Source organism: Molossus molossus, unplaced genomic scaffold, assembly GCF_014108415.1.
Source record: "Molossus molossus isolate mMolMol1 unplaced genomic scaffold, mMolMol1.p scaffold_m16_p_22, whole genome shotgun sequence".
Lineage (NCBI taxonomy): Eukaryota > Metazoa > Chordata > Mammalia > Chiroptera > Molossidae > Molossus > Molossus molossus.
Genome location: NW_023425358.1, coordinates 25,912,197 through 25,935,326, shown reverse-complemented (window position 1 = coordinate 25,935,326; position 23,130 = coordinate 25,912,197). Strand labels below are relative to the sequence as shown.

Below are 23,130 nucleotides of genomic sequence, written 5' to 3'. Positions count from 1 at the left end.
TGACAATTGCCCTCAAGGAGGAGTTGAAGCTTCTAGCTAATTAAATGCTTCTCAATCCTTTGGGGCTCAGGCTTCTGTGAGATTATGAAGTCATCTGTGGAGCTCACCCTAGAAAAACATGCACAGATTAAATGAGCCCTTTGCTTCACGAGGCTCATGATCTCTTGTTAAAATCCCCTCACCTTCCTATTGCAAATGACGCACCTAGACCATTAACATGACTAAAATTGATTTTGGGGGGTGCAAGAGGGTGACCTAACTAAATGCTTTTCCAAATAGATCTTCAATTTTCCCACTCATTTTTTTTAAAATCCTCACCCCAGGATATTTTTCCATTATCTTGAGATAGAGTGGGAGGGGGAGAGAGAGAGAGAGAAACATTGATGTGAGAAAGACAAGTCGATCGGTTGCTTCCTGCACAACCCCGACCAGGGCCAGGACGAACCGCAACTGAGGTACGTGCCCTTGACCGGAATGGAACCTGAGACTCTTTGGTCCTCAGGCCAATTCTAACCGCTGAGCCAAACCGACATGGGTCTGCTTCTGGATCCTCATTTCTGTCCCATTGTTTTATCTAGTCTCGTAGAGGATGTTTAATTATTGGGGCTTCCTAGTATGTTTTAATATATAAATATTTTAAAATACGTTTTTATTGATTTTTTAGAGAGAGTTAGGGAGACAGAGAGATAGAAACACCCGTGTGAGAGAGAAACATCGATCATCTGCCTTCGGCGCGACCCCCACTGGGCACGGAGCCAGCAACCTGGGCATGTGCCCTGACTGGGAATTGAACCCGGACCTCTCAGTCCATGGGACGATGCCTAATCCATTGAGCCACACCAGCCGGGCTGTTTTAATATATTAAAAAGTTACACTTGTTAAATAGACTAAGAATTCTACATGAACAATAACCTCTGAACAAAAGACAAACTAGTCTTTAGTTGAACTAAAGAGAAAAGATCCTTGTCTATCTCTGCAAAAAAAAAAAAATGTTTTTCTCAGATTTTTGAAATACGATTCTTTCCCACTTCATTCGGGGAGTGCCTATATGTATTTAAATATGGAAAAACATACCTAGAAAAAGAACGTTGCAGGTCTGGTTGTCAATTCCTGCATAGTGCCACACCGTTTCAACTACTAGAGACTTTCGGCTGCTTTGATGTGTGGGAGGGGGCACTCGGCAGGCCATTGCAGAGGGGTTGCTACACGCTCTCTTGAGGGTCAGTGAGCCAGGGGTCAGCTGTCCCCGCACTAGGCAGCATCCTGGCCTCATGACATTTACTTCCTCCCTGCAGATGGCCGATGCCATGGAAATGATGATCCTGAGCATCCTCGCGCCCCAGCTGCACTGTGAGTGGTGGCTCCCCAGCTGGCAGGTGGCATTGCTGACCTCGGTAGGCAGCTGGCAGCTCTCTCCTGCTGTGCACAGTTCTGGTCCTGGGGTGGTCTGTGGGGTGTCCCCCTCCCCCTGCTGCAGCCAACGGCTCAGCAGAAAAGAATTAAACTCTGCGTGGAAACGCCATGATCTCAGCTTCCTTTAGTCCCCAGTACGTTGGCAGCCAACTCTACCGCACCCAGGGGTCCAACTCCCTGGGCGCCCCAGACATCCCTGCTCAACTGCTGGGAAGTTGAAAGCTACCTGGGCATATCGCTTAGACTTTATACACCTCACTCATCCAAAAAGGAGATGCCAACACCTCTCACATGAGGGTGACTTGAGGATTGGAAACAATACAGTGCCTGACACATAGTAGATGCTCAATAAATGATAGGGAGCTGCTGCTCCCTGGAATTAAGGCTTGAAAAAGAGTGAGGCAGAACCATCAGTTTTTGCTAGGGGGGAGTTCAACAGCAACCTTCTAAAAGAGGGGAATGGCCAGGCTGAATGAGAGGATAGTAATACTCACCAAGTTAATATTTATTGAGTATTTACCTTGTATACAAATATATGCATAATATACATTGTGCTCTTTAATCCTCACAACTCTTGAGGTAGCTACAATGATTAGCTGAGGAAAATGAGGCACAGAGAGGTGAAGTCACTCATGAAAGGTCACACATCCTAGCTAGTGGCAGAGTAATCAATTGCTCACTGGGAAGGCCTCCCAGAATGCTGGTCTTCCATGGGCAAATGTTCTGGAATGGCCTGAGTGCCTTCAGCAAGCAGGCCTGGTCTGATATTAGCAAGAAGGTTGTGTAGCTCAGTGGGAGGAGCTTCATAAGCACAGATACCTGCATTATAAAAAAAACAAAACAATTAGGCTCTCCTTCAATTTGGTTAAAAATAATAAAAAGGAATTGGACTCTGGATAGCTGACTAAAGGATTTGTCACAGGGTCATTGGTGTCCCTTTGAGGCAGCCTGAGGGTTTAACCTCAAAGCAATGCAGTGTGAGGGGGTGCTGGTGGGACTGGGGTGGAGAAGTGGGGGAGGGTGTTGAGAAAGGGGCAGCGGAACAGGGAGCAGGTGCGATCTCTGACTTGTTCTCAGGAAAGAGTGTGTCTGGAAGTTAAAAGCCTGGAAATTAATTCCTTTAAAATCAGCCACGTGGGCCTCTCTCTCGGAAGGCCTCTGCGTAGCTAGTTTGCAGCCCACTGCCCGAGGACATGCCTGGTGAATGCTTTTGGGGTCCGACCACACTGGGCACGCAGTGCTTTTACCTCTCTGAGCCTCAGTGGCTTTATCTGCAAAATGGGGATAATACAGCGGCCCCCTTGTAGGGCTGCTGTGAGCATCAGGTGAGATGTGTGTATAAAGCGTCTAGCGCGGTGTTGAAAGTTCTAGAGAGCCTGCCTGGATTGGAGACCCGCTGCACCCTCTTCTCCCTGGGATACTGAGCAAGTCTCTCTCTCTCTTTTTTTTTTTTTTTAATTTAAATTATTTATTTATTTAATCCTCACCCGAGGACATTTTTACATTCATCTTCAGATAGAGCAGGAGGGAGAGAGAGAGGAAGAGAGAGAGAGACACATCGAGTGGTCACCACCCACACGACCCTAACTGGGGCAGGGGACAAACTGCAACCGAGGTACGTGCCCTTAGTGGGAACCGAACTCGGGTCTCTCTGGTCCGCGGACCAACGCTCTAACTGTTGAGCCAAACTGGCCAGGGCTTTTAAAAAAAATTTTAGAGAGAGAGGAAGGGAGAGGGAAAGAGAGATAGAAACATCGATGAGAGAGAACATCGATTGGCCGCCTCCTGCATGCCCCCCACTGGGGATTGGGCCCACAGCCTGGGCATGTGCCCTGATCGGGAATCAAACTGGTGACCTCTTGGTGCATGGGTCGACACTCAACCACTGAGCCACACCAGCTGGGCCTGAGCAGGTTTCTTAACCCTCTGAACCTCAGACTCCCCATCTAGAAAACGGGTATGATGATTCCAACCTCATTAGCTCCGTTCAAGGATTAGCAATGTAACAGTGACTTTGCCTGGCACACAGTCTCTTCCTAATGGGTTACAGCCCCCATCCCCACCTCCTGTGTCCTGTTTTCATACTCTCCAAACTCTATCTTGCAACCTTTGATATTTTCTTAGCAACAGGACGAGCTATGTCTCTGGAATGGCTAGAAGTCAGTCAAATGCGACCTCTGGAGTTCGGCCTGCTTCCAGCCCAGGCTGCACCACTTACAGATGTGTGACCCTGGCCAAGTGACCTCCCTCTCTGAGTCTCAGCTTCCCCATCTGTAAAATGGGGACAGTAACTGCACCCACCCTCTAGGATTGTTGTACAGTTTCAACAGTAGCATAAAGCACAGAGCATGGTGTTTTCACCTTAGCAGGATCTCAATGAATGTTGGCTCCTTATTATTACTAGGGTGTGACGTCACAGGTTCAATCTGTTGTTCCTTTTCTCTGCTATATTCCGTGTCCTGGTCTAACAGGATCCCTCTTTCTACCCACAGGTGGTCTTTGTCGGCATGATGTCCAGCTCCACCCTCTGGGGAAACATCTCGGACCAGTACGGCAGGAAAACAGTAAGGCGACCTCTCCTAAGTGCACGTCCTCTAAGTTGCTGCCATGATAATGGCGACAAGTAGAAAACTTACGCTGCTTGAGCACGTGGGAAGCCTACTTAGGGGCTATGAGGCCGGGCTGTGAGAAGACATTGCTCTGAGGCCACTGTGGATTCTTGAAATCACACACTCCCTGGGGGCTCCGGCATGTGCATTTCACAGTATAGAAGATGCTGTCGGCCCCCATGGGATCCCCTTGGTGCTCACCATTCACACCAGGCTGGGGGAAGTCAAGGGTTGGCAGAGAAAGACATCAGCTTTCTTGCCCTAAAGTGGATCATGTCTCAGTCCCAGCAGGACTGAGCTCTGGGGCCACCAGGGCAACCTGCTCAGTAAGGCACCCTGAACTGTCCTCCTTCCCCACCCCTCCTAGGACTACCACCCAGAAAACAACAACGACGTGCCCTAGTATTCTCGTCTCAGCGTCTGTCTTGGGGGAAGCCCAGCCTCAGAGATGACATGAAAGGGATTTGCAAACTAGAAGGGAATGGACAGGTCTGGAATTGTATCGAGGGCTTACCCTTTTGTTACTTCATGGCTCTGATGGTCTCCTTTGTATTTTAGTAGCTCTTGTTTTGCTGGACCGGACTTGGGCTGTTTGGTTCTTTCGTTGCGGGAAGCTACAGTCCTTCCAATGATAAACCTAGGCCTTAGGGGAGAAGAGAGCTTTATAGATCCTGGCTTTCTTCGTCTCTTCCGTGGCCTCTGCTCACCGGCCTGCAGTTTCTCCAGAGGCAGGGCAGTGTAGTGGTTATGTGCTTGAGTTCTGAAGTGGACCTGGGTTCAGTCCTGACTCTGCCACTCCTGGCTGTGTGACCTTGGGCAAGTAAGTTGACCTCTCTGAGCATCAATCTCCATATCTGTATAAAGAAGAAATAACAGCATCTATATTGGAGGGTTAATTGAGGCCATGGGTGTGAATCGCCAGGTACAGGAGCCACGTGAGCTGGCTTTGCCATACAGTTGGCCCTCATTTATTGCGGTTAATCCGTTCCAGACTCTAGCGGTTGTACCTGACATTGAAGGATTCCTGGGGTGCTCGAATACATAGGCCTGCAGTCCATACGTGCAGTAATTTTAACTTTAATTGTAATACAGGGGTGTATAATTGACTCAGACAACCGAGCGCGCACTGTATCATTTTCACTGTCTCCATCAACATTTTAATGAATATATTTGACAAAACCATGGTAGAGTGAAGCCGCAGATGTCGAAGCACGAAATGGCGAGGGATGACTGTAATAGCATTTCTAACACGTTCCCAGGTGATGCTGATACTGCTGGTCCAGGACCGCACTTGGAGAACTACTGGCTTAGACTAATAAAAATCTACTCCTGGGATTAGGACTGGGGTAGAGATCTAGACACACTCGGAATTTTGTCAGGATGGGGGAAGGGACACGTGGCTGCCGGGGAGGTAACAGACGAGGTCCGTTACAACCCGCAGGCCATGGACTGCAAATAAAACGGTGCCTCGAGGGGCAGGCACTGTACGTGCATGATTCCTGCATTTGCTCACCCCACCGCCATAACAACCACTGAAGTAGGTACTGTTTTCACTCTGATCTCACAGCAGTGGAAACTGAGGCACAGAGCGTGGGCAGCTTGCCCAAGGCCACTCGGTTTGTGTGTCACAGAGCCGGGTCTCACTCACCCTAGACCGTTAACCGTGATGCCAGTGGCTTGAATCTGTAGGTGCTCAGTAACCGTACGTTGGCTCCACAAATGAATGAATGTTTGGACAGTGATGTACAGGAAGTAGACTCCGGCTGTAGCCCCTCCTTCCGTGACTGGACAGAAAGCACGTGGCCCAGCAGATACCTGGGAGGCGTTGACTAATAAACACTAATAAACCTCGGGGAAGTGGCTGTGGCAGGCGGGGCCGGAGGCAGCAAACTTGGGAAACTAGCTGCAGCCATCGTAGCCAGAGGACCCTGGGTGGCTTTAGGGGCTGGAGAGGTTACGTGGAAAGACCTCTCCAGGCCTCCTGGAGGGAATAGAAGCTGGACTCCTGTGGTCTTCAGGGGGTAGCTTTCTAGACTCTGCCCCCGTCACCCTCCCACCCACTTCCTGTTTCTGGAGGGCGTGGGTCACTGCTTCAGTGATGTTCTGGTTGGAGGATAGAGCAGAGTGAGATTTGGAGAGGAAGAGAGGGAGGGAGGAAGGAAGGAAGGGAGGAAGGAAGGGAGGAAGGAAGGAAAAGCTGAGGAAGGAAGGAAGGGATGAAGGAAAGAAGGAAAGAAGGAGGAAGGGAGGGAGGGAGGGAGGAAGGGAAGGAGGGAGGAAGAGAAGAAGGAAGGAAAAGAAAAATTGAGGAAGGAAAGAAGGGAGGGATGAAGGAAGGAAGAAGGAAAGAGAAGAACCTCTTACAAATCACAGAGAGCTATTTCTACATGGAGCAGAGCACCGGCTGAAGGAACCAAAAACTGCTGGACCTGATGTTAATCTTCAGGCTTGTAGAACAACGAAAGGACAAAGTTCTTCCAAGGTCTTAGCGTGGCTTCTTCCTGCGCAGACTGGGCGAGGGGGTGGACCCTCGTTCCTCTGTCTCTGGCTGAAACGTTTTTATCTGCCTGTTCTCGAGGCAAACGTGCGTGTGCACAGCAACGCCAGCATCTGTCATCAGGAGTGTCACTGGCCCCAAAATCTGTTCTCCAGCTGCTGAATACTGAAGGAACATGGGGGAAAGGAGTCAAAATACCTTGATTTGGGGCCTGAATCGGCCCAAACAAGTCAGCCCCCCACCTCAGTTTCCTTTTTTATATCGAAGCAGATTGGATTAGATAATAGCTGATATTAACAGCTACCATTTATCGAATTCCCCAGACTAAAGGGCAAATGGGTTTGTGTGCCCTTGAGTCTGTTTGAATCGTTCAGTAGGGCGTGTTGGGAACATGGATTTGAGGGGTCAGAGGCCCAGTGGGACAGTGCTGTCATTGATTAGTGATGTCTGTCACGGGCACAGGACAGGCGAGTTTAGTGAAGTCCCCAGGACAGGGGCGGTGCCTGCTTGTTCACGGAGGTGGCCCCGGCGCCTGGCACAGCACCTGGACTCTAGCAGACACTCAGTGAACACTTCTTGAGTGAGGAGCTGGCTGAGAATCAGATCGTGCGTCTATTTCCTGCCCTCCCCTTCTCTCCAGACCATCAACTCACTTGACTGATGAATCGTCTTTGTTTACCCGAAAAGTCCACGCAGGATCTGACTCCGCTTGGAAGAGTATGTTTATCCTGCCGCCAAGGGCAGTGATTCATAGTGTTCCCAGGGGGTTGTCCTCTAGAATATAGATGTCCTCGTGTTTATGATGGGCCTCGGAGGAGAAAGCTATAAGCTTGGATTTAAAAAAGATTCAGAGGTGGGTTTTCAGTAATGCTGTCTATGGAACCTTGTGACTTCTGAACACATCTCGGTACCTTCTAGAACAGTGGTTCTCAAAGAGGGGTACATTCCCTCCACCCCTCTTTAGTGATGTCTTCAGGTGATTTGGGTTGTCACAGCTGAGGGGAAGGAAGCCCCTGGTATCTAGCAAGTAGACATCAGAAGCAGACATTCTGCTTGAAATCCCACAGTCCACAGGAGAGTCCCCACCATAGACCCAGATGTGAATGGTGTCAAGGCCGAGAAACCAGGTATCGAGAGGGAATGTGCAGACGGTACCAAGTCACCTTGTCTTGAAGAGTTAGTTCTTCATCTTACTGTATCGCCTGGGGACTCTCAACCCTCACTTCAGTATTTGCCTAAGGTCTCATTTGGACATAGGAGATATTGGCATAGCATCAGTGTGACATAGCATCAGTGTGAGAAAGCATGGGCTCGGAGGGCAAACTGCTTCGGTTCAAATCCCAGCTTCTCCACGTAGGGGCTGCGTGACCTTCAGCAAAGGACTCAACCTTGCTGTGCCTTAATTTTCTCATCTGTAAATGGGATACTGATAGTTTCTCTCTCTCTCTTTGGGCTCTTATTAGAAGTAAATGGGCCCTTGTACAGAAAGCTCCTGACCCAAAGGAAGCATTTCAAAACTGTCCATTATTTGTTCTATCATTTGCCAAACTCATAGTGCCAATCAATGGCAATGCCAGTGTTAAAATGCAGGTGTGTCTGGCTCCACAGTTGACATCCTCCCCACCCCCACCCCCCAGACCTGGACTGTTGGGAGACAACTGAATTATCCCCAGAATTCAGTCCGTCAGTGGGACCTTCATCCATCTCAAACAAATGAAGCTTGGGGGGCTGCCAAGGGTATTTCTCCAGCTCTGCTGACCAGCTTGCTAAATCCCACAGCCAGCCTGGCTTGACTAGAGAAAGAGGAAAAAAACACCCCAAGACTGCAGCGCCCCCTTATCTTCTGTGGAGTCTGGCCCCATCTCAGGGAGGCTGGATCCGGATCTAATTATAACTTTCCCCAGAACTCCCCAGGAACAGCGGGCGAGCTGGGCAGCTGGGAGCTTCAGCGAGCGCTGAAAATCTTAGCTCCTTGGTCCGCCTCCGCCCACCTGGGAGGTTTCTGTGAGGGCATCCGCTGTGTGACTTTGTAGGGGAATCACAATTGGGGCTGAGACTCAGTGGGTCTCAACTTGTGGCCACTTCAGTTCCTACAGAAGTTTCTACAGCCTGGGAGCTTGGGGCAGCCACAGAAAGGAAGGGCAACTATGGGTGTGTGGTCTTGAAGGGATGGAAATAAACACATCCGGGTTCAGAGCCTAGAGACCCTTGAGCAACTTACTTCACCTCTCTGAGCCTCAGGATCCCACCTGCAAAATCGAGGTGGCAACAGTAGGAGCTCATAGTGCTGTTACTAATGTATGAGGCATTATACTAATGTATAATGTATAAGACAATGCGTGTAAGGCACTTAGAACCGTGTTTACTGATGCGTGGTTAGCCCGTGGTCAGTGGTAACTGTTACTGGTTGGAACTCAAAGAGAGACTGTTTCAGAAGATGATCAGGTCACCAGTTCAATAGCTCTAGGTCCATGTTATTCCTAAGGAGGGGCTGGCAGGCACTAGGCCTCTCATTTCTATACAAATATAATTTTCTTTTTATTTTTTCTTTATTGATGTTAGAGAGAGAGGAAGGGAGAGATAGAAATATCGATGAGAGAGAACATCGACTGGCCGCCTCCTGCATGCCCCACACTGGGGATCAGGCCCACAACCTGGGCATGTGCCCTGACTGGGAATTGAACTGGCGACCTCTTGGTGCATGGGTTGACGCTCAACCACTGAGCCACACTGGCCGGGCCCATTTCAATATTTTGAAGATTCTGCAGGTCTCCTTGTCTTGTGACTCTTTTCGTTGTACTTGAGCATGATTGGAGACCACCTGGGGGTTAAGAGTCGGAAAGTCCTGCAGGTGACTGAGCAAGGTTCATGTCCTGTGCTCACTATGATGACACCAGCATGCTCTTCTTGGAGGTGGCAAGTCTGTCACCCAAGTGGTGGCAAGACTTTCAGCTTCTTGGAGGAGGAGCTAGAAGCTTCCCGAGCTGCAGGTTGCAAACCGATGAGCCACAGCCCATTATGGCTCAGGTGTGTTTCTCTATCCCATACAATGCTTTCTAGGGTTTCGAGTCAGTTGCCTACATGTCAATACTGACATATTTTGCATAAAAATAAGAGTTATGGTCATTGTTTTGTTTATTTTTAATTGGACTATCTGGCAGCCTGGGATCCACATTCCATGACAGTAACTTTTGGCCAGAGCAGAGTGGAGCCCAAGGCAGCTCAAGTTCTCTTTCATTTCACCCAGACTCGCCTGGTCCTTCCTACAGTTCCCCTGCATAGTGCATGTATGTTCCCTGCCAGAGGTAATGGGGAGCCATCAAAGGCCTTGGAGGTGGGGAGTGAATATACTATTCAAAGTATAGCATTTAGGGTTGGAAATCCTGGCTCCGGTTTTGACTCTGCTGATCCTGAATAAATCACTCAACTACTTTGATTGTTGCGGTACTAATTTGGAAATAAATATAGCAACCTCTTTCAAAAGGTGACTGTGAGGATCCAGCAATAATGTAATTTTTAAAACACAAATGAAAGTTCCATGAAGTCAGAGACCCTGGCCGTCATGTTCCCTGCTGGACAAAGTCCAGCAAACAGTAGGCATTCAGTGCATGCATACTGAATAGATGAATGAACAAATAATGGTACTTTGACAGCCAGGCACACAACAGGTGCTCAATATATGCATAGTGAACAAGGGAGTGAGTGATACATATCAGTGCCTCTGGCGCAGGGCACACAGCAGGTGTTCAATACATGTATATTGAATGAATACTATGTATCAGCACTCTAGTGACTGGCATACAGCAGGCACTCAATACATTACTGTTGAATAAATAATCGAATGAGCCCTGGCCAGTTTGGCTCAGCAGTTAGAGTGTCGGCCTGCAGTCCAGAGAGACCTGGGTTTGGTTCCCACTAAGGGCGTGTACCTTGGTTGCAGTTTGTCCCCGGTCCTAGTTGGGTCATGTGGGTGGCAGCCAATCGATGTGTCCCTTTCATGTCGATGTTTCTCTCTCTCTCTCTCTCTCTCTCTCTCTCTCTCTCTCTCTCCCTCTCCCTCTCTCTCCCTCCCGCCCTGTCTGAACAAAAAATGGAAAAATGTCCTCGGGTAAGGATAATAATAATAATTGAATGAGCAAAATTAATGAATGTATAATGTCTGTGCATCTAGTTCTAGAGCCTGGAATACAGGGGATGCTCAATAAATAAAGATGGAAAGAAGGAAGGAAGGGGCCAGAGGGAGGGAGGGAAGGAGGGGTTAACAATCTGAAAGACAGAACAGATGTTAGATAGAATGACATGTCTAGTTAATGAGAAGCCCAAAGGACATTCTTACAGAGTCCCAAGCAGTGCTTGGCTGGGGCTTGCGGGCAGTGCCCGTGGTTTTGCAATAGCCATGGCAGTCCTCACAAATGGCTGCTGAGTTCTCATTTTCTGGGCAGCTGGGAAGCCCTGGCATCAGAAGACAAATGCAGAGCCAGCTGCAATCTGCTGTGACCCGACAGGACGGGTCAGCGTGCCTGTCTATGGTGCCTGACATGCGGATCACCAGTGACCTCATTGGGATCGCACAGGCGGCCCTGTGAGGGAGGCTTAGCTTCCATGCCCCAGTCTGGGTGCTCTCTTCTCTTCTCTTCTCTTCTCTTCTCTTCTCTTCTCTTCTCTTCTCTTCTCTTCTCTTCTCTTCTCTTCTCTTCTCTTCCCTTCCCTTCCCGTCCCTTCCCTTCCCTTCCCTTCCCTTCCCTTCCCTTCCCTTCCCTCCCTTCCCTCTCTTCCCTCTCTTCCCTCTCTTCCCTCTCTTCCCTCTCTTCCCTCTCTTCCCTCTCTTCCCTCTCTTCCCTCTCTTCCCTCTCTTCCCTCTCTTCCCTCTCTTCCCTCTCTTCCCTCCCTTCCTTCCCTTCCTTCTCTTCTCTTCCTTCTCTTCTCTTCCTTCTCTTCTCTTCTCTTCTCTTCTCTTCTCTTCTCTTCTCTTCTCTTCTCTTCTTCTCTCTCTCTCCTCTCCTCTCCCTCTCCTCTCCTCCTCTCCTCTCCTCTCCTCTCCTCTCCTCTCCTCTCCCCTCTCCTCTCTCTCTCCTCTCCTCTCCTCTCCTCTCCTCCTCTCCTCGCCTCTCCTCTCCTCTCCTCTCTTCTCTTCTCTTCTCTTCTCTTCTCTTCTCTTCTCTTTTCTTCTTTTCTCTGCTGCTAATGGTGTTCTGTTTCTGATTCAAGACTCTTTGGGTTCCAAGGAAGAAAATCTCTATTGAGTTATCTTAAGCCAAAAGAAAGGAATTAAGTATATGTGTGGCAGGTACCTACTTCATAGTCATGGGTTTAGGGGTGCATAAGTGTTGCTTTATTACTATTGCAATAGATCAGGGCTTCTTACTGTAATGATTCTTGTCCTACTGTTCCCTTATGTACATAGTATCTTTATTTGTATCAACTATTGGCTTTTTTTTTTTTTTTTAATGAAATGAATTTTTTTGAAAAAGAAACTTTACAGAGTCTTAAATGAGAAATCAGCCCTGGCTGGGTTGGCTTATCGGTTAGAGTGTCGGCCCACAGTCCAGAGAGACCTGGGTTTGGTTCCTGCTAAGGGCACGTACCTCGGTTGCAGTTTGTCCCCGGCCCTGGTTGGGTCGTGCGGGTGGCAACCACTCGATGCTTCCCTTTCATGTCGATGTTTCTCTCTCTCTCTCTCTCTTCCTCTCTCTCCATCCCACTCTGTCTGAACAAGAAATGAAAAAATGTCCTTGGGTGAGGATTTAAAAAAAAAAGAAATCAGTAACAACTACCCTAAGGAAATAGCTACAAAAATAAATACAATGAAGGTAAAACAATGTTATTAAATTCTGGCTGATTATCATTGCCCAGCTGCTCTGTGTTAAAAAGAGAGATGAGTAGGTGGTCACCCAGGTGTTCAAGACAGACTAGCACCACCCGGATGCTTCCTTTTGGACATCATCAGAAAGTGAATATTGAAATGAAAAAGAAATCACTTTCGTGCAAGGTGATTCAAAATTATTTAAAATATTCTCTCTCCTACTTAAAATAATTTCCCAAAAGACCCGAAATCATCTGGTAGACTTCCAAATTTCCTCTCTAGTCCTTTTAATTTAGTTTAAGGTTTTATAGCTAAAATCACATGCTTCACACTTTTCCCCTAAAGAGTCCCCAGGGGCTGGAGAGTGAGCTCAACCCTGGAGATGTGGGAGGAGCTTCAGAGAGAGACCTGCCCCTCATTGCAACTCTCAAACCCTCATAAATTTGTGTTCTACTCTGTAACAGGTTTGCTGTTGGTCGTTAGGTAAACACTATCATTTAAACTATGTTGACCCTCAGTTCTTTCTCCATCTCCAGGAACACACGCCATGTTTTTCTTGCAGCACTGGGTCCCCAGGTAGTTCTTAACCTTGTCAAACACAATGTCCCCTTTATTTTTAAAAGTGTTATTGAATTTTTAATAAGGTTACTTAATTACCCAGCAGTAATTTCAAAGATTAAATGAAATAGCCACTCACATAATTTAAAAAAGAAATTGGTTAGAATGTCCTCGCTATGCTCTGAGGGAGGGACTTTTTGAAAGGAGATCATTAATAATGGAAGATGTATTTTCAAAATGCAAATGTTCATGCACAACTCTGCCTAGATGATAAAAGGAAGGAATGAATATCTGCCCCTGATTATAAATAAGCTTGAATTTCACTGAATCTTGTTGATGTTTTTTCTTTAGAGTTGACACTTGGGAATGAGATTCAGAGGAGGCTATTCATAGGGACACAGTGAAGCCCTGTGAACGCAGCTGAGATGCTCCCTCTGCGACTCAAACGCTATACACAGTGTTGCCACTGACAACACGGTTTTCTGAAATGAACAGTTTTGTCAACTTCCAGATAAAGCAAAACACAATCTTCCTTTGATTTACCTGGACGTTGTCTTCCTGAAAAATTAAGTATCGCATATTCAAGTTAGACCCCTACCAAAAGCCTGTTTATACGTAAATGGAGCAGAGATCGAGGTGGAGATAACCCCAGTGTTTTCAGCGGCTGATGGTTGGGTGGGGAGTTTGATTTGAGCTGGTGTAGAAAGCAGGACAAGTCTTATTGGGTCTCATGCACGGTGGGACATCTTACACCTCTGAGCCCTGCCTATAAATGCCAATCATTGGGACAACCAAGAATGCCCCACAGTTTTGTCACATACCTCCTAGGGGTTGGCAGCACCCACATAGAGAACTCTTGGTTATATAGGTTACCCTTTAACATGGCCCTATTGGTGACTTTATTTTATCTTATTTTTGTTAATCCTTACCGGAGGATATTTTTCCATTGATTTTTAGATAGAGTGGAAGGGAGGGAGGAAGGCTGGGAGAGAGAGAGAAACATCGATGTGAGAGAGACACATGGATTGGTTGCCTTCCGCATGACCCGGACCACGGCTGAGGGGTTGAAACCTGCAACCAAGGTGCGTGCCCTTGACCGGGAATCAAATCCCAGACCTTTTGGTCCGCAGGCCGACATTCTAACTGCTGAGCCAAACCGGTCAGGGCCTTGTTGGTGACTTTAAATATGTGGGGGGCATGTGACCTGGAGGTGCTGAGAAGCCCTGTGACTTGGTGTCTCCCTTCTCTTTAGGGGCTGAAGATCAGCGTGCTCTGGACCCTGTACTACGGGATCCTCAGTGCTTTCGCGCCCGTGTACAGCTGGATCCTGGTGCTCCGGGGCCTGGTGGGCTTCGGGATCGGAGGGGTCCCCCAGTCGTAAGTAAATACCCAGCTCTGGCCTTCCAGCCATGAGCTCGAGGGATGCGATGATGGCTACAGCTGGGCTTCTGGCATCAGGGAGCCATGTGTAACCCGAGAACAGCATCATTCTCGGTGTTGTAATGGTTAACAACAAAAGCAGCACAATAGCTGGAAGGTCGTAAATGTGAAATAATAAAAAGAATAGATCCAGCATGGATTGGACTTGACTCTATGTCACATCACAGCAGCTCCAGGAGGTGTGTTATTGAATTATCACAATCTTCATCTTACAGTTGAGGGAACTGAGGCTCAGTGGGCGAGGATCTGGATATTGCACCCCTAAGAACAGTTCAGTGATTGACGTCTTTTTTTCTTTTTCTTTTTTTTATTCCTCACCCGAGGATACTTTTCTATTTATCATCAGATAGAGTGGGAGGGAGAGAGACAGAGAGAAACATTGATGTGATAGAGCCACATCGACTGGCTGCCTCCCTCACGACCCGACCAGGGCTGGGGACGATCGCAACCAAGGTACATGCCCTTGACTGGAATCGAACCCGCGACTTATTGGTCCATAGGCTGACGCTCTAACCGCTGAGCCAAACCAGCCAGGGCCAGCAATGGACTTCTTGCGCCTGTGAATCATCACTGGGGAAGCCTGGGGGAGATGCTCCAGAAGAGTAATGTTCCTGCTGCAGTAGTGTGGCTAGACCATGGGCTCTGAAACCAGATGACCTGGTTCGAATCCTGGCTCTGTCACTTCATAGCTCTGGACCTTAGGCAAGTCACTAAACCTTTCCACCCCTCAGCTTATTCATCTCTACAGTGGGGATGATAGCACCCCTACATCCTGAGGGCACTTAGACTATTAAATGACAACACAAGTAAAGTGCCCAGGAGAGTGCCTGGCAGAACACTCAGTAAATGTGAGCATCCATCTGGTCGGCTTTGGTAAGAAGCTCAGGAGCTCGTGTGGTGGACGATGGACTCAGTGTGTAATTGTGAGCAAAATAAATGGGGATGGGAGGAGATGGGACCACAGGGATTGAACACAGCAATAAATCCCCGGACTCTTCCTGCACTGAGAGGCTGGAGGGACAGTGAGTGGCTCCCAGTGCTCCTCGTTCCTTCCCTCCCTTCTCATCATTGATCTCTGCATGGCTCTGCAGAGCAGGCATTTGCTGGATCCTCCTGGATCTGGGATGAGCTAAAACCACTGGAGTGGAAGCAGAGGCCATTAAGCCAAACCCATAAACCTGGGCTGGTGGGGACTTGTGGCCCGTGCACTCCGCTTCAGGCCCAGCCTCAGGAATTCCTGCAGACACAGCCGCCGCCCCATTCACGGGCAGTTCACCGTCTAGGGCACAGTTGTCCCCTAGAGGCCGGGAGGAATACAATCACAGAAGTCCACCTCAGATTCCTTTCGCTGGGATGCTCGGGGAGGTGACAGCAGAACCAGCCTCCAAACAGCCACCTGGATTTTCTTCCCCCATGAGGGCAAGGAAGAGAATTTCGTGTTCTCCATGCCCACGGTGACGCTTGTTCAACACGGTGGGATGAGAAGCACTACTTTCGCCTTCCTCCTCCACGTTTTCTGGAAATGGCATAAAAGGAATAGGAAATAGGAAAGTCTGCCCCGGTGCTGGAAAGAAGGAGGGTGTCATCAGCACACCAGAAAACTTGAGGAACCTCTGGAAGATTGTAAGCAGGGACTCCAATGGCACTTACCAGAGGAGAGAGAAACCACCTCCTCAAACTGCGAACGGGAGAGATCTTTGAGGAGAGAGAACAGGACACAGGGAAATAAAATAAAGAACACAGAGTGGCTGGGAGGGCCTTTACCCCTACCCTTATGTTGTGAGGGTCCCCAGCTTACCTACCTGCTCCCTGCCCCCACGCCCCCAATCTCATGTCTCTCCATTTAGCTGTTCATTTCCTGAACACTGCTATAGCCTTCCTGTTGGTTTATTGAGCTATTACTACACACCAGGTACTGGACTATGTGCTTTATACATGTGGGCATTTAAAAACTCATAAAACCTTAAGACATAGAGCCCTGGCCGGTTTGGCTCAGCGGTTAGAGCGTCGGCCTGCGGTCCTGAGAGACCCGGGTTCGGTTCCCGCTAAGGGCGCGTACCTCGGTTGCAGTTTGTCCCCGGCCCTGGTCGGTTGTGCGGGTGGCAGCCACTCGATGTGTTCCTTTCACATCGATGTTTCTCTCTCTCTCTCTGTTCCTCTCTCTCCCTCCCACTCTACCTGAACAAAAAAAAAATGGAAAAATGTCCTCGGGTGAGGATAAAAAAACAAACAAAAAAACCCCTTAAGACATAGATATTATTATCTCCATTTTACATGTAAGAAAACTGGAGCTTTAAAGAACTTTAGTAACACACCCAAGGTCACACAACTAGTAAACCACAGAGCTGAGATTTAAACATCACTTGATCCTCCAAATGTGTTCCCTTAACAACTTTATTCTGTAGCTCTTTTGTCTATGAGGAAAGCACATAAAAACCATAAACAATCCTGGCTGGTTTGGCTCAGTGGTTGGAGCGTTGGCCCGTGGACCAGAGAGGCCCGGGTTCGGTTCTTGCTAAGGGCATGTACCTCGGTTGCAGTTTGTCCCCGGCCCTGGTTGGGTCGTGTGGGTGGCAGCCATTCGATGTGTTTCTCTCACATCAATGTTTCTCTCTCTCTCTTCTTCCCTCTCTCCCTCCCACTCTATCTGAAGATAAATGCAAAAATGTCCTCCGGTTAGGATAAAAAAAAACACAAACAAAATTATAGAAATAACCACCAAGAGAGCCACTGGCTTCCCAGCTTTTTTACTTCAGCCATTTACATGAAAATGATCGTCTTAATTATACAATGTTCTTCTCCAGTTATAAAAATGGCTCCCCTAAGTTCATTATTTGGAAACTTTTAGTTGAAGACATTTTTATGTAATTAAATGTAACTAAGAGTCTCCATTCATTTAGAATAAATAACTTTACTCAATTACACCACCTCACAAAACCAAATGAGTAGAACTGTGCTGTACAAATTTTATTTATTTATTTTTAAATACATTTTTTTCTTTATTGATTTTAGAGAGAGAGGAAGGGAGAGGGAGAGAGAGATAGAAACATTGATGAGAGAGAACATCAATTAGCCACCTCCTGCATGCCCCCCACTGGGGATCGGGCCCACAACCTGGGCATGTGCCCTGACCAGGAATCAAACTGGCGACCTCTTTGTGCGTGGTAGTCGACGCTCAACCACTGAGCCACACTGGCTAGGCTGCTGTGCAATTTTTAAAAGCCCAACCATCAGCCCTGGTCAGTTTTCTCAGTGGTTAGAGCATCAGCCTACAGACTGGAGAGTCCCAGTTCGGTTCCTGCTAAGGGCACGTACCTCAGTTGCAGTTTGTCCCCGGCCCTGGTTGGCGTCGTGTGGGTGACAACCACTCAATGTGTCTCTCTCACATGAATATTTCTCTCTCTCTCTTTCTCCCTCTCTCCCTTCTGCTTTATCAGAAGTCCTTATAATATACTCTGAATTCTCAGTATAAATACAAATTATATTATTTAAAATATTGTAATTAAATTTTTTCCTTTTAGTGTTATTGATATATAATTGACACACAGTGTGCTGTAAGTTTAAGGCATATAGCATACTGACTTGACTTACATATCTTGCAAAATGATTGTGCCTCAGTAAGATATGGTAACATTCATCATCTCATATACAAATTAGATGATTAATAAGGAGCCCATCCCTCTGCCTTGCTTTGTGCTTTTCTATGTTTCTCCTTCTCTTTCTTCTTTCCTTTTGTTCTTCCCTCAAAGTTGGTGTTCACATTGGTTTTTGGTGATAGCAACGATGATAGCATTAATAGTGATGATGATAATGATGATAATGATGATGTTAATTCAGTGCTTGCCAGGTGCAAGGCCTGGCTAAATGCTCTTTTCACACTACCTTATCTTGTCCATTGAACAATCGATTATCCCCATTTTACGGATAAGAAAACTGAGGCTCAGAGATCGTAAGTGCCTAGCTTGAGGTCAGATCGTTATTAAGTGGAGAGTGGGAGTTACTTTTGCTTTGTAACAGATCATCCCAACACTTATGGCTTAAAAACAATGATTTATTTGACTTGGATTCAGCAGGCAGGCAGTTTACTTGTTCTGGTCTCAGTGGGGCTTACTTACGCGTCTTTAGTCAACCAGTGAATTGAATGGCAGCTGGCGAGGCTAGCGTGCCCACAGCTGACTCCTCTGTGTTCCACACGCCTCTCATCCTCCAGCTGGCTAGCCCAGGCTCCTGGTCACGTGGTACCAGGGCAGGGGTCCACGGGTAAGCAGAAGCCACAAAGCCTCTTGAGGGCCCAAGCTTGGAATTGGCACAGTACCACTTCTGCAACATTCTGTTGATCAAAAGCAAGTCACAAAGCCCAGATTCAAGGGCTGGGGAAATAGACCCTGGATGGAGTGAGCTGCAAAATCTCATTGCAAGGAAGCACAGATACAGGGAGGAAAAATTGTAGGGCAACATTTGCAGATGACCTACTGGTTCAAATCCAGGTTGCCCAATGCCAAAGCTCTTTCATTAGAACAAATATTGGGAAAGAGTTCTGAGCTTGCCCAGTCAGAGGCCCTGGTAAATCATTAATGTCCATGGGTCCGGAGTACTGATTTGGAGATGCTTCTGGGGACGTAGAATGGGCAGTTCTGAGCAGGGGCTTTTTTTTTTTTTTTTTTAATTTTTAAAATTGATGTGAAAGAGAGAAGAGAAAACAAGCGAGAAAGACATCAATTTGTTGTTCCACTTATTCATGCATTCATTGGTTGATTCTTTTTTCTTTTTCATCCTCACCTGAGGATTTTTTTCCATTGTTTTTTAGATAGAGTGGAAGGAAGAGAGAGAGAGAAACATTGATTCAAGAGAGACACATCGACTGGTTGCCTCCCGTACTACCGCCACCAGGCCAGGGATCAAACCTGCAACACAGATACGTGCCCTTGACTGGGAATCGAACCCTCGACCCTTTGGTTTGCAGGCCGATGCTCTCACCGCTGAGCCAAACCATGCAGGGCTCATTGGTTGATTCTTGTATGTGCCCCGAAGGGGGATTGAACCCACAACCTTGGTATATTGGGACGATACTCTAATCAGCTGAGCTACCCAGCCAGGGCAGGTACTATTCTTTAATTAAAGCAGGAAAGGGGAATCACATTTAGTATACCAAATAATTCCATTTTCTGTCTATGAAGGAGCATTAAAAGAAAGAGACTTGAATTTAAGCAAGGGAGTTAAATATAACTTTATTTTTATCCTTACAAACAATACATTTTTGTTTAAGAAAAAAATTTTTCAATGCAAATAAGCATTCCCCAACTCACCCCAAATAATCACCTCTAATTGCACCTACCACCCCCCCCACACACACACACACACACACAAATACTAGACAGAGGTGGGCACCCTGGAAGATCATTTCTTATTTCCAGTAGAGGGTGCTGTGTCCTTCAGCAGAAATGTCACTTTCCTAAGAGCCTGGCTGGGAACTTTCATTAACCACCACCTGACTTGTGTTTTAGCCGCTCTTAAAAATGCATGCACACCCCAGGTAGCTGACCACCTGTTCTACCTTGAAACTTGCCTCAGAAGGTTTTTCAGATTGGGGTCTCCAATGAGCTTGCTCACAAACCTGTGCTTGGCAGAAATGCCGAATGGAGATCACAGGTCCTTTCTAAGCGTGTGATCCAAGTGGCAAATCTCTAAGTGCCGAAGAGCTATAAATGTGATTACTTGCAGTTTGGGGGTTTATTTATGCCAGTATCAGCTGCTTCTTGGCATTGCTAATTTTGTTGCTCATTCTTTTATTCTTCAGTGTAATTGTAATAATCACCACACTTTGGATGAAGCTCAAACAGCTCGTTTTCATTATAAACTGCTATGAATAATGGCCAAGTTGGGGGCACACAACAATTCCAGGAAAAGATGTTTCTTGTGGCATAGGGTGCAAAACCAGGAAACTGCAAACAGTCGACGTATTCATCCACAGGGTTGTAGCTCTTAATAAATAATGTTGTAACCCTGGCTGGTGTGACTCAATGGTTAAGAGTCGGCCCACATACTGAAGGGTTGTGGGTTCGATTTCTGGTTAAGGGCACGTACCTGGGTTGTAGGTTTGTAGAGTCAATCCCCAGCCCCAGTCAGGGGCGTGTGCAGGAGGCAACTGATTGATGTCTCTCACATCAGTGTTTCTCTATCTCTCTCCCTCCTCCCTCCTTCTCTCCCACTCTCTAAAACTCAATGGAAAAAACATCCTTGGATGAGGATTAACAAAACAAAACAAAAAAATAATGATGATATAGATTTATGTATATTAATATGGAAAGATTCCCAAATTGTTTTATTGGAAGCTTATCCAACACAGATTCAAGAACAACTACCCTGGCTGGTGTGGTTAGCGTTGGCCCGTGCACCAAAGGGTTGTGAGTTTAATTCCCAGTATACAACTTTTGACTCCCCAAAAGCATAACTACAGTCAGCTTTTCATATCTGCAGGTTTCACATCTGCAGATTCAAGTAATCATGAATAGAAAACAATCTTCTCCATCCACAGATGAGAAACTGCTGTTAGGAATGAGAAAATAACTTTTGACCCGAGGTTGATTGAATGTGCGGATGTGAAACTGAAGGATATGAAAGGGCTGGAATCGCATGTAAGTGGACCCACCTGATTCAAATTCATGTTGCTCTGGGAGATTCAGTAGCACACGTCTCCAGACTGTCCCATTCAAGGGACGAGTTAAGGGCTGCTCCTGGGACATAGAATTTCTTTGGCAGCGCTGGTCTAGCACACAGGTTGGCAAAGCAACTTTTAATGACCAGAGAAAGCACTCAGAGAAGAGTTGTAGGTACTGGCAATTGGAAGTTGGAGTGGCATGTACGGTAGTGATGAGAGCTGGGGTATTTGGATGGGTGGAACACTGACAGTATGCTGCATGTATTAATTAAAGGGAGGAAGAAAAGAAGGAAGGAAAAAAGGAAGGAAGGGAGGGAGGAAAGTAGGAATGAAGGAAGGAAGGAAGGGAGGGAGAGAAGGGAACAGAAGAAAAAAGAAACATACCTCGTTTCTTAAATGTATTTATTTACATAGAGAAGGGGCTGAAAGGTTGCTAAGCAAACTGCTGGTAATAATAGCTTTGAGGGAGGAGAATGGAAAAAAGATTATGAGAAAGAGGAAGGATCATCATATATCCTGTATATGTGTGTATTGCTACACTGTTTCACAATGAGCGTACATCCCTGTACTACTTCTTCTTTTTTAAAAATAATTTTTCTTTATTGATTTTAGAGAGCGAGGAAGGGAGAGGGAGAGAGAGATAGAAACATTGATGGGAGAGAACATGGATTGGCCACCTCCTGCATGTCCCCCACTGGGGATCGGGCCCACAACTTGGGCATGTGCCCTGACCGGGAATCAAACCGGTGACCTCCTGGTGCACAGGTTGATGCTCAACCACTGAGCCACAGCAGCCAGGCCATGTACTACTTCTTTAATGTAAAAAAAAGACTGCATGTTATAGGTTTGTTATAGAAAGAAATCCTTGACATCTAAGGCAGGAATAGCTTTGCTGTTAGAATATACTTTTGTACATTTTTGCATGGTTAGTAGTTTGGCTTTAATTTGGTGGATGAAAGGTAAGCGTGCTTCTCATTTTATTATTATTGTTACTGATTTTAAAACAATGTAAGTACACCTTTTGAGAATAGAATACAATTTCAAAGAAGTCATTCATGGTGATCACTGTAATCTTTTGCAAGCGCTGTAATCTTGGTCTTCATTTTCAGAGTTGAGTTAATGAAATTCCTAGTAGTTTTTGTTGAAAAAGGTAATTGTAGAAATATAATTGGAGCAACTTTTTTGGGAAACACTTTAAGATATATATATATATATATATATATATATATATATATGGTCTCACAAGTCTTAAAAACATCCATACTCTTTGACTTAGATTCTACATACAGGGATTTATCCTACGGAAGCCCTATAAAGACAACCATTTCAGCCTAAAGATGTTCATTAAAGTATTGTTTATAATTGTGAAACCACCCAAATAGGGGAATTATTGATGGGATGCACAATATAGATAGACTTGAATTAAAATTCTGGCTCTTCTACTTACTTGCTAGCTAGCTGTGTGACCCTGGTTGAGTAACAACTTGTGTGACATAGATAGATGTAGATATGAAAATGGGAGTTAAAGATATGCACACACATAATGGAAATTATAATTACCTACCCTCATTGACTTGCAATGCTTATTGATTAGATAAGCCATGTAAAACATGTAGAACAGTGATTAGCGCATAGTAGGTCCTCAATAAAAGGTAGCTATTATTCATGCATATGATAGAATATATGTAAGAGGATTTAAAATTGCATGGAAGTGTATATAAATAGAATAAAATACAGGGTTCATAAATTTTTAGTATGATCTCAGGTAGAGGTTGAGAGAGAGAGAGAGAGAGAGAGAATGAAAATGAACCATGTCAGAGAGAGACACTATACTAAAATATGGTATGAGATGAGACTAGGTGATATTGACCTTTTTTCATAATTTTCTCTAATGAGAGTGTATTTGAACTACTAAAGCCCCAGCCTTTCCTCTGAGGCTCTTAAGAATCCTTCCTTCTCTGGACAGAGATGCCTTCTGTCATAACTCTAAGGACTTTTACTGGTGACAGAACAGTTTCTAAATCTCCAGAGTATCACTGAGGCCAGCTTTTAAAATGTCAGCTGCTCTGTAGGACACTGTTATAGGTTGAATGCCACAGAAGCAGACAGACTGGGGCAGAGGTTCTCATACAGAGGTGATTTATTCAGGGAA

The 23,130-nt window shown here is 46.4% G+C and overlaps 1 protein-coding gene across 1 annotated transcript in view; it reads left to right on the top strand.

Moving 5' to 3' along the window:
• The window catches only part of LOC118640030 (SV2 related protein), a 66,659-nt gene that overhangs the window by 20,622 nt on the left and 22,907 nt on the right, over window positions 1-23,130 (top strand). The window contains exons 4-6 of the mRNA XM_036276805.1: window positions 1,296-1,394; window positions 3,906-3,977; window positions 14,133-14,257. Of these exons, the coding sequence (XP_036132698.1) occupies window positions 1,296-1,394; window positions 3,906-3,977; window positions 14,133-14,257 (296 nt within the window). The remainder of the gene's footprint in view (window positions 1-1,295; window positions 1,395-3,905; window positions 3,978-14,132; window positions 14,258-23,130) is intronic.